This window comes from Hibiscus syriacus, unplaced genomic scaffold, assembly GCF_006381635.1.
Source record: "Hibiscus syriacus cultivar Baekdansim isolate YM2019G1 unplaced genomic scaffold, ASM638163v2 tig00110652_pilon, whole genome shotgun sequence".
NCBI lineage: Eukaryota > Viridiplantae > Streptophyta > Magnoliopsida > Malvales > Malvaceae > Hibiscus > Hibiscus syriacus.
Genome location: NW_024062812.1, coordinates 149974 through 161680, shown reverse-complemented (window position 1 = coordinate 161680; position 11707 = coordinate 149974). Strand labels below are relative to the sequence as shown.

At 32.8% G+C, this 11707-nt stretch overlaps 1 protein-coding gene across 2 annotated transcripts; it reads right to left on the bottom strand.

Annotated features, from left to right (window-relative positions):
* Positions 1–326: 326 nt before the first annotated feature.
* Positions 327–2136, bottom strand: LOC120137112 (mitochondrial import inner membrane translocase subunit TIM10-like). 2 transcript variants are annotated; one of them, XM_039152953.1, is made up of 6 exons: positions 2028–2128; positions 1876–1924; positions 1520–1572; positions 1177–1215; positions 985–1054; positions 327–630 (listed from the first exon to the last, which is right to left on the bottom strand). In XM_039152953.1, exons 2-6 carry the CDS (start codon positions 1915–1917, stop codon positions 577–579), a joined length of 258 nt encoding a protein of 85 aa, XP_039008884.1. In that variant the 5' UTR covers positions 1918–1924; positions 2028–2128; the 3' UTR covers positions 327–576. The 2 variants fall into 2 exon arrangements, with proteins under 2 accessions (XP_039008884.1, XP_039008883.1); XM_039152952.1 differs by lacking the exon at positions 327–630 and adding an exon at positions 658–911 and having other exon boundaries at positions 981–1054; positions 2028–2136.
* Between the last annotated feature and the right edge of the window lie 9571 nt (positions 2137–11707).

The window sequence follows — 11707 nt, the reverse complement described above, 5'->3', positions numbered from 1 at the left end:
AAAAACCAATCGCAAAGAGAAACAGAGATGAGGGCACCAAAAGACAGCAAAGGACACCAGAGACACGACGGAGGAGCTCGGAACCGTTAGCCATGCTAACGTGCACCCAGAGAAACTCATATTTCTTTCGTGTTCAATCATCTTTTTGAATCATACTCGAGTTTAAAAGATTATCTTTTAAAATAAATTTCATTAAGGTAATAATTCATCATATATATATATGCTAGTTTGTAGCTATCAATATTTGCTATTTTTTTTATTATCAGCTCCAATCCATCCAGATACAAATGGGAGTGTCAATTCTTTTTTCTTTTCTATTTTTATTAAAAAAACCCATAATTTAAAATTTAGTACATTGTTGATGAAAATCAATTAACCAAGAATCCCCTCAGCACCAAAATCTTTATTGTATTGTAAAAAAAATACAAAACTGCGGCAAACATTGTATCAGAACAAAATGTAAAATAATAATAATAAAAAAACATCAAAGACATCTCCAGTTCACCATTGGCCACCAGCAGGACCAGCCATGCTTTTACATGTAAAGAATAATATAGAATGGTGAACGGCAGTATCTTACATTGGAGGCTGACCGCCAGCACTCAACATCTGGCCAATCATACTATTCACCTACAAAAATAAGAAAAGTTGTATGCATCACTATCAAATTTCAGCCAACTAATGAGAAAATAAAATACAAAGATCAAACAAATCAAAGAAAACTCAGCAAATCAAGACTCGGGTAGTAGTTTGACTCAAATTGGAAATATGATTACAAGAACTTTAAGCAAAGTATTAGGACCAAAAATACAACCATGTGTTGTATACAGCTTGTAAATAAATAACTCAGGTAAATTAAGAATAGAACAAGAGGATGCAATTATATATAGTTAGTACAAAGACAAGCTTACTTTGATAATATGCACACATGCATATATATATATATATATATGCATGAATACTTTGAAACCTAAGCTTACTTACCTGCCAATACTTTGAAACACAGCGATCAATGCAACTATTTTCACCCATGTTTAGCTCAGCTTCCTTGTACCTAAAGCAGAAAGATATTATGATTGACACCATTTCCAGGGGGAAAAAGTAACGTGTGTATTATCTCTCAAATAGATTGACAGACGCAACAAAAAAGGTGGGTGGGATTGTGGCAATTCATACCTTTTGTCAACACACTTGTTGAAACATGTTTGTGCAAGCCTGAATAAATCACAAAACAAAATGAACTCAGGAGTATTGGAAATAAAAACTTGATAGTGGGAAAAAATTGTCACACTATGCATAACAACAAAGCTAATCAGGCCACAAAGGTCCTCTTTCAAATTCTGAGCCCTGAAATTTTCATTTCTTGGCAGATATAGTAAGCATACAAGAAAACTAATTTACAGGCGTTTCTGATAGAAATCCTTTTATTTTTATCTTGAAAGTTTCCTATAGCAATCTTGACATTACTTTTTAACTTAAACATGTACTAGTACATTAACGTTTAGCAATTCTCTCTTACCTGTTAAAGAGTTCTACCCGATACTCCATCTCTGTTTCAGCCATGCCAAAGGCCTGCCATGTTTTCAAAACAAAAACTTCAAATCATCCACATTGCAAGAATAGAAAATAAACACCTAAATTACAAACTTTTAATCAAAACCCAAAACGAAATAAGTCTCAAAAAACATTTCCCATTAGTTAATGAGAAAGAGCGAAACACCTTAATACATTGAGACCGGAGATCTAAAATTACTTAGAAGGTCCAAATAAAGCAAAACAGAAAAGGCAAATTAACCAGCCGAAAAGATCCAGGTATTTTCTTCAATGCTTTAGCTCATGAACTAAAGGGGAAAACAAAGTATAAAAATAGTTAACCTGCTCTTTGTCTATTCCAGCCGGCGTGTTGGGTGCAGCCATTGAAACCCTAAGCAACAAACAAGGTTGATAAAAAAGTAACCATAAATATCAGGTGTAAACAATTAAGCAATATTGGAATAAAGGTTTTTTTTTTCCTTTTCCAATCTTACTTGCAAGACTTTCCTCGGGCAGGGTTAAGTATTCGCCGAAAACAAGGAGAAATGGCGAGAGAACCCTGTTCAGCGAGTCTTTACTAGGTTCGTTAAAATCGAAAGTGAATTAGGGTTCTAAGATAATTATAGGGTGTAGCTACGATGTACGAGAAATTGGATTTACTCCGTGCTTAAAACTGAATAAAAACACGCTACGTCATTGCTTAAATGGGGGCTAAATTTGTAAATTGGATTTACTCTATAACTATTCCTAAACCTAAATAAAAATCAGGTATTTTAGGAAGGTTTAGAATTTGGATATAAAAATATCTCATAATCTTCAACAGAAGAGGATTTTGTTTGCTTAAATGGACCATTTTCTTCTAAAATATGTTGTTTATTTTGAGTTGTTTTTAAAAGTGTTTTTTAAGATATTTCATTCTTTAAAGTTTAATTCATTATCTTATTTATTTCAAATCGTTAACTTTATTAAAAATAATAAAAATAAATTATATATATATTTTTTAATTTTTTTTACGATTCTATTTTACTCACCTAATTATTTTTTTAAAATCATCTCTAGAAACGTAAGGAGAAGTAAGGACAAAATAATCATTAGCAACTATTTTTCTTCATTACTATGGCTGTAAATGAGACGAGACAGATCGCGAGCTACTCGAAATCGACTCGATCAAGGTTTGATAAATACTCGGATCGAATGGACTTGACTCGAGCTCGAGCTCGACTCTAGTTCTTAACGAGCCGAAATGAGCTACTCGGTATTCAACTCGAAAAGCTCGTGAGCAGCTCGAAAGAAATGTTATATTAAAATTTTAGATTTTTTAAAATTACATTATTAAAAATATATTAAAAATACATTATTGATAATTATAAAATTTTAAAAATATATTAAAAATTATATAATACAACTACCCTCAAATTTTAATTTTAATATATTAAAATTATTTATCTAATGATAAATATTTAATATATTTTTAATGATAATATTTTTAATAACTAATTTTTTAAAGAGAAAATCGCCTCAGTGACCAAAAATTCCTTATAATATACGATTTTAATCAACTTTTTTTGGATTTGCCAAAATGACCAACAAAATCGCAATGCGAAACAAAAATCGCAACGCGATTTAGAAAATCACAATGTTGAAAAGAAAATCGCAACGGTCAAAAGAAAATCGCAACGCGATCTTCCAAGAATCGCAATGCGATTCAAAGAATCGCAACGCGATTGAGAAAATCGCAACGCGATTCCAGGAATCGCAATGCGATTGAGAAAATCGCAACGCGATTCCAAGAATCGCAAAACGGCAAAAGAAAATCTCAAAAGTAGTAGAGCTGTTCGTATTGCATTTGTTTCTTAAGAATTTTCTCTAAAAAGATAGTATCCGCGCGGACGTGTCGAAGACACGTATTACCACGACCACGACCACGACCACGACCACGACCACGACCACGACCACGACCACGACCACGACCACGACCCGAGACGAGACGGCGGCGGCGGCGGAGCGCGAGAGTCCCCCTTGTTCTCTTTCACTCAACAAGGAAATGAGAAATTCAAACCTTAAATACACTTCCCAATAGTGTTTCCAATACTATGTGGGATTGAACATTACCAACAATCTTCACATGTCAACCTATTTTGCTAAGAGCTTGAGTGTGACTATAAGAGAGATTAGTTCATTTGGTATGCCAAAATTGTTTTGTTTAGTGAAAAAGGGTGGGTTGCCGTATACAAATATAATTTCTACCCGGTTATGCATACATGTGGATTTATACACAACAATTCTACATTCAAGACTCTCCTCATAGCTGATCAATTTCTTGTAGATTTTTTGTTGCTTTGTGATATTGGAGATAAAGTTACAAGTTATGATTTTAAATTATCTACTGGATGGAACTGGAAGCATAGTTCAAGTTTATTACAAGGTCCAAAGTTCCACCAAAGGTTGCAGGGACATCATTTCACGACAAATAAAAGCAATTTACTTGGCTTATGGTTTATTAGTTACACTTCTTCAAATGAACTAATCTCCAACAATTTTAGTGAATGGCACAGTCAAATTAAGCACACAAAATAGGTTGACATGTGAAGGTTGTTGGTAATGTTCAATCCCACATAGTATTGGAAACACTATTGGGAAGTGTATTTAAGGCTTGGATTTCTCATTTCCTTGTTGAGTGAAAGAGAACAAGGGGGACTCTCGCGCGCCGCCGCCGCCGCCGTCTCGTCTCGTCTCGGGTCGTGGTCGTGGTCGTGGTCGTGGTCGTGGTCGTGGTCGTGGTCGTGGTCGTGGTAATACGTGTCTTCGACACGTCCGCGCGGATACTATCTTTTTAGAGAAAATTTTTAAGAAACAAATGCAATACGAACAACTCTACTGCTTTTGAGATTTTCTTTTGCCGTTTTGCGATTCTTGGAATCGTATTGCGATTTTCTCAATCGCTTTGCGATTCTTGGAATCGCGTTGCGATTTTCTCAATCGCGTTGCGATTTTCTCAATCGCGTTGCGATTCTTTGAATCGCATTGCGATTCTTCGAAGATCGCATTGCGATTCTTGGAATCGCATTGCGATTCTTTGGCTCGCATTGCGATTCTTGGAAGATCGCGTTGCGATTTTCTTTTGACCGTTGCAATTTTCTTTTCAACGTTGCGATTTTCTAAATCGCGTTGCGATTTTGATATCGCGTTGCGATTTTGTTGGTCATTTTGGCAAATCCAAAAAAAGTTGATTAAAATCGTATATTATAAGACATTTTTGGTCACTGAGGCGATTTTCTCTTTTTTAAATTGTTGTTATATTTTGAGGTTTCGGATTCAAATATCGTAAATATCAAGGGTTTGAGCATTTAATATCAAAATATTATATTGTACTTACCTCATAACTAATTTTTTATTTGACAATAAATATAATATAATAAAAATATGATTCAATTTAAATATTAATAATTTAAAAAAATATATCAAAATAGAGTGTAACCGATTTTATAAAGAATTAAGAAAGAAAAAACTCATTTAGACTTACATTAATATCTTAATTAACAAAATTAATGGCATCAAATCATATTTAAGAGAAAATGATCATCCCTACTACTAACATGTATCATATAAAGTAAAACAAGACAGATATATATGCATTACTATATTCTACTCTAAAAAAAAAGAAAGTAATAATTACAGAGTTGGAAAATCGAAGCAGTAAATAAAGAGAAGACTGAGAAGAGAAGAGGAGTAGAAATAAAAAAGACTCAAGCTTCTTATTAGATTTTTGTTCTTCAGAAAGCAAAAGAAAAACAAGTCTATTCTCTCTCCTTTCACTAAGTCATCTCATCCCTTCTAATTATATGATATGATTTAGGGTTTAGGGTTTAAGTTATGCATATGAAGGTAACATACAAATTATGCAAAATGCTGTTATGTGACTCCTAAATAAATAATTCGCATACTTATACATAAACATATCAACATGCAAAATAAATATACACAACTAATTAAAGAAAACAATCCTAAACATGGACTAAATTAATAGAAACTTAAATGTGAGGACTAATTTAAGCTAAATATACTAACTTTAGAATGATGATTAAATTTACATAAATGTAAAATTAAACTTACAAAATTGGAATTAAACCAATGACTTAAATACAAAATGCGCATAAACTACAGGGTCTTATATGCAATTGATCCTATTTGATTTAAACTAAAATAATATGGAAAATAACATAAATGACACCTGAACATTTAAAACAAATAAGAAAATTTAAACAAATGAGGGACCGTTTTGTACAAAACGCATAAATCTAGAGGGCCTAAAGCTAATTTACCCCTAATTAAAAATAACATCAAGGTTGAACTCAAATATCTTAAATGTTTACTTGGCATAACCCTAATTTTCTCACAATCAATAACATCAGTAATAGAAATTGATTTATTTAAGTTATTTTTTTCAATTCAAATTTTCTGATTTTTAAAACTTGAGTCGGGATGAATTTTACAATTTAAATTTATGAATTTTTTTACAAATATCACTTAAATCTCTGATAGTTTAAATATATATAAATTATTCCCTCTCAACAAAAATTATAAAAAATATTTAAAATCCAAAAAAAGATTGTATACGATTCTTAAAAATTCGTTAAAACTTAAAAACAAAATAAAAGGTTAAATTAAAAAAATAAAATTATTCCAAAATAATAAATTCTAGGCATTATATAAATAAAAATATTTATTTTACTCAATTTATTTAAGAATATTTAATTTAATTTAAAATAATAAAATATCAATTTAATTACTTTTACCAAAAATTATCCAATACTTACATTCACCCAAAACAGAAAGAAAGAAAAAAGAAAGTGAAAATGAAAATGAAAATGAAAATTGAGAAATTAAAGATATGAAACTAAATAGTGCGCATGTGGCGTGAGAGTGGTGAATTGGTGACTCAGCAGAATCCATTTGAACAAGCAATGATGAAGAAGCAGCTTTACCACTCATCAGCTGGTTCAACTCTTGTTTTTGCACAAATTCCTTATTATTTTAGGAAGAAATGCTTCAATTAGTGGAGGATAAATTGATGGAGTAGACTTTAAAGGGCACGATGAAAGGATGGAAAATTGAGAGTATATTTAGCAGAAGATGGGAGCTTGTTGGAGAAGAGTTACAGAAGCAGAAAAGACAGGAATCTCACATCTTTAAGATAGAAGCATATACCCACAAGTGAGCTTATAAATTAAAGCGTAAATTCATTAGTTTAATTTATGGAGTCACGCGGTTAGTAGTTTCGAGTTTGAATTGAGTTCAGAATCGAGCTCTTGAATTTTATTTTGAGTTTGAGTCTTTTTGAGTTTGTGTTGAGTTTCAATTTTTTTTTCGAGTTTGAGTCGAGTTTGAAAATTTTAGGCTCGCTAGTTTTCGAGTTGAGTTGAGTTTATGTTTAAATTTTTCGAATTCGAGTTGAACTCGACAATACTCGAATTCGACTCGACTCGTTTACACCCCTATCCATTATCCGCTAGTCTTCTCCATGAAAAATTACATAGTTTTATCCATTAAAACCAAATACATGTAGGGGTGTTCATTCGGTTAAAACGGCGGCCGACCGAACTGAATTAACCATAACCGAATTAACAAAACTTTTTTTTTCTTTAACCGTTAACCGAACAGAATTTTTTTCCGAACATATTAACCGAACCGAATATATTTTGGTTAATTCGGTTAATTTCGAATTAACCGAATTTTTTTTAAAATTTTCTAATTTATATAAAATTAAATATTTTTTAATTCAAAAAATTTTTATAATTAATTTAAATAATATATAAATTATAAAATAAAAATTTTAGATAAATTTTTTAATTAATTAATATTGATTTAAGTTTAAAAGTTATTAGATCTTAAATTATTAATTGGGTTTTAAATAGTTTGGGCTTAGTCCATATGTTATATATAATATATTTAATATTTTTTAATTAAAAAACAGTTTACAAATAATTTAAATAATATATAATTATAAAATAAAAAATTTATATAATTTTTTAATTAATTAATATTGATTTAAGTTTAAAAGTTATTGGATCTTAAATTATTAATTGGGTTTTAAATGATTTGGATTGAGTCCATATGTTATATATAATATATATAATATTTAAAATTTAATTTCGGTTAATTCGATTAATTCGGTTAATTAACTGAATTCGAACCGAATAACCGTTAATCGAATTCTAAAAATTTTCTTAACCGTTAATCGACCGAACTAATTTGATAACCGAACCGAATTAACCGAACTAATTCAATTTGATCAATTAACTGAATTAATTCGATTATTTGAACACACCTAAAAACATGTAAAAAGAACTTTAAAAAAAGCATGCGATCCTCTCCCTATATCTTCTTCACTAAAACCTAACTTTCGTCTCTCTTCCACTCCTCAAAACCCCAAAAAACTCTCCTTCAAATCATTCTCCCTCAAAACTCTTTTCCTCTCCCTCTCTCTATGCAGTGCTACTAACTCCTTCTGTCCCAGTGCTGGACCAAGAAACCGAACGGAAAGTCCCTTCAGAAGCCGAAAAAGACACCTTCAAGACTCGTTGTTCGAATGCCAGCCATGGATGTCTCCATTGAAGAAGAAGATGGTCAAAAGATGACGGAAACGACCTCATTTCCAGACAATCGGGTATAGGTGCTGGTCTCGAAAAGTTTGCTAAGGAGATGCCTATATTCTCGGTAATCAAAGTATGACTTTGCAAGAAGGTAGAATTCACCATGTATCGCCTCGTCTTCCTCCATCACCGAACCTTCTGCTTATACTTGAGCTTCCTCGTTGAAATCTTGTGTTTGAAGGTGTGAACTTTGTTGGGTCTTGCTCGATTCCGATGAGCTGTTCTGCTGCCCTGCACATCAAAACCAACCAAAGATGCATTGCTTAAAGACACCAAGAAGAGATTCCATACATATATATATTGTTAGTTTTTGGCAAAAATTGGCCAAATCCCACATTGGAAATGAACAAAGGATGAAAAAATTCTTAGCCTATAAATAGAACATTTCCCTTTGGTTAAATGTATGTCAATCACCAAAAAAACAAGTGGTGTACTAGAAAGCTATTAGCTATACTAGTAGAGAATTTAAAGGGAAATTCTCTTGGGGTGTACTTTAGCTTTTGGGCATGTGTGAGAGTTAAATATTTTATAGTGTGGTTGTAATAATTTTCCACATAGTAAATATTTTTTCTCTTGGTTGTCTTTTGACAACGCTTGTGGTTTTTCTCCATTTGGGAGTTTTCCACGTTAAATTATTGTGTTTTCTCTCTTTTATTTTTCAAGTATTTTTGTTAATGTTGTGATCTAAAAGGATTGTTGGATTACAAGGGGTCTATTTTCCCAACAATTGGTATCAGAGCCAATGGTTTGGTAAAAGATAAATTTCAAGGCGGGGTAAGAATTTCTTTAAAATTCTTAGTATGCTCTGTGGTTGCGGCTTTGTCCGATCTTCTACATCATAAAAGATTTTTTAGAAATTGTTGTGGTCCAACTGGAGATCTTTTAAATACGTTATTGTGTTTATTGAGTGTGGTATTGTGTAAGTAAGTGCAGCCAAGAAAGTTTTGTCACAAAGGCTATAATCGCCTAAGGAGGTTGGGACTTAAGCGGTACCATTTGTGTCCCCCCAATCTTTCCTGGAAACTTTCTTAGTGCATTTTGTAGACACAATTGTTCACTCATTATTCACGTGTGAGATCACTGGAGCATTGTTAAGCAAAAATGAGTTTCAGATTTGATATTGAGAAATTTGATGGGAGAATTAATTTTGGGTTGTGGCAAGTACAAGTCAAGGATACTAATCCAGTCTGGATTGTATAAGGCCTTAAAGGGAAAGCCAGCTTCTTTGTCCGAAGGAAATGAACCAGATAAACCTAGTGACAGCAGTGGAGACAAGGGAAAATCCAAGATGAGTGAAGAAGAATGGGAGGAGTTAGACATGAGAGCAACAAGTCAGATTCGTCTCTGTCTAGCAAAAAATGTTCTTGCTAATGTTGCTAGATGGTCATCAACAAAGGAGCTTTGGGAAAAGCTTGAGGAAATGTACCAAGCTAAAAGTCTTTCAAATAGGTTATATTTGAAGGAGAAATTTCACAAATTGCAAATGGAAGAAGGTACAAAAATTTCTGACCACCTTAGTGCACTCAATGGGATTATTTCTGAACTGTAATCTATTGGAGTGGAGATTGATGATGAAGATAAAGCATTGAGACTTATTTGGTCTCTTCCATCTTCCTATGAGTACATGCAAACCGTTTTAATGTACGGGAAAGAGAATGTGAATTTTTCAGAAGTGACAAGTAAGCTGATTTCGGAAGAAAGAAGGCTGAAAAATGGAGAGAACAAATCTTCTGAAAGTGGAGCATTGTCGGTTTGTGGAAATAGGAAGAAGTATAAAGGCTCCAAAAAGAAAATTATCTGTTGGGGATGTGGGCAACCTGGACATCTAAAGAAGGATTGCAAAAACGGTGGAGCTAATTCGGCTAATGGCTCCAAAAGTGATGCTACTAATGTAGTCGTCTTTGAAAATGAAGACGATGAATTTGTTTTTTAAAGTAAGATATATATCCTCATGGCATGATAGCTACCAATTGAGTTGCCATGGAAAAGGATGTATGAAAAGGTAGCATGTCCACATTTACACATGGGCATTGGTTGACAGTTGATGCAAGATGTGTGGTGGAATTGATGTCGATGGCTAATGAACTTCCTAGAAAGTCAATATTGGAAGTTGCACCATAACTTATTAGCAGTTTTTCGACATGAACTGGTCAAGGTAAAAATTCTTGGAGTTAGTGAATTCCAAGTGTGTATACTCTTATGGTGGAGTATGACAATTCTTGTTTTTAGAATTGTGACTATCATAGCTGATGGTGTTATTGAGGTAGCTATTATTTTTATGGTAAAGAATTGTATGGAATTTTTGCCAAGGTGGAGATTTGTTAGTTTTTGGCAAAAATTGGCCAAATCCCACATTGGAAATGAACAAAGGATGAAAAAATTCTTAGCCTATAAATAGAACATTTCCCTTTGGTTAAATGTATGTCAATCACCAAAAAAACAAGTGGTGTACTAGAAAGCTATTAGCTATACTAGTAGAGAATTTAAAGGGAAATTCTCTTGGGGTGTACTTTAGCTTTTGGGCATGTGTGAGAGTTAAATATTTTATAGTGTGGTTGTAATAATTTTCCACATAGTAAATATTTTTTCTCTTGGTTGTCTTTTGACAACGCTTGTGGTTTTTCTCCATTTGGGAGTTTTCCACGTTAAATTATTGTGTTTTCTCTCTTTTATTTTTCAAGTATTTTTGTTAATGTTGTGATCTAAAAGGATTGTTGGATTACAAGGGGTCTATTTTCCCAACATATATACACAAGGAATCAAACATCATAAAAAAAACAGTTGACAGATTACATCTCAGTGACAAAATGAAGCATAAAAAGCATAACCTCGTCATCGAAAAGGCACATTAATTTCCAACCCAGATTAAGTCAATGCACTCCCAACGGAAAAGCTCAGTTCTACTTCAAGAAGCCAAATAAAAGACTTTCGAAGTGTTATATAGATCTGTGAAAACATTGTAAAGACTAGATTTAGAAAGGCATTAAGAGAAATGAGTTCGTTAAAGGGAGTCAAATATCCAATCTTTTTTCTTTAAAAAGGATCTGGAAGAAAAACAAGAGAGATTAGGGTGTAGAGTTCTGTCAAGGGTTACCATTTGGAAGTAGAATAAAGATAACAGTCGTTGAGTTAGCGAATGGCAGTGTGGAGCTCGTTTCTGCAACTTTCTCTGGAACTCATTTTTGTATTGAATTGAAGTGCTAATAACAACAATAAAGTTGGCGCCCTTCTTTGAACATCCCTCACTCACTAAACAAGAAATTCATGTGCATGGTTGGATGCTACTGCAAGCAAAGTATAGTGCATTTCAAAACGATGGGTTAATTATTTTAGTGATGATTTTGAAAAAAAAAATAGGGTAAAGTATAGTAATGGTCACTGAACTTTTTTGAAGCTTTCATTTAGGACCCCAACTTTTAAAGCTTGCAATACAATCCCCTAACATTTAGTCCGTTTGCAATATGGCCCCCAACAGTTAGTCCATTTACAATATGGCCCCCAACGTAACTGTTGGGGGACCA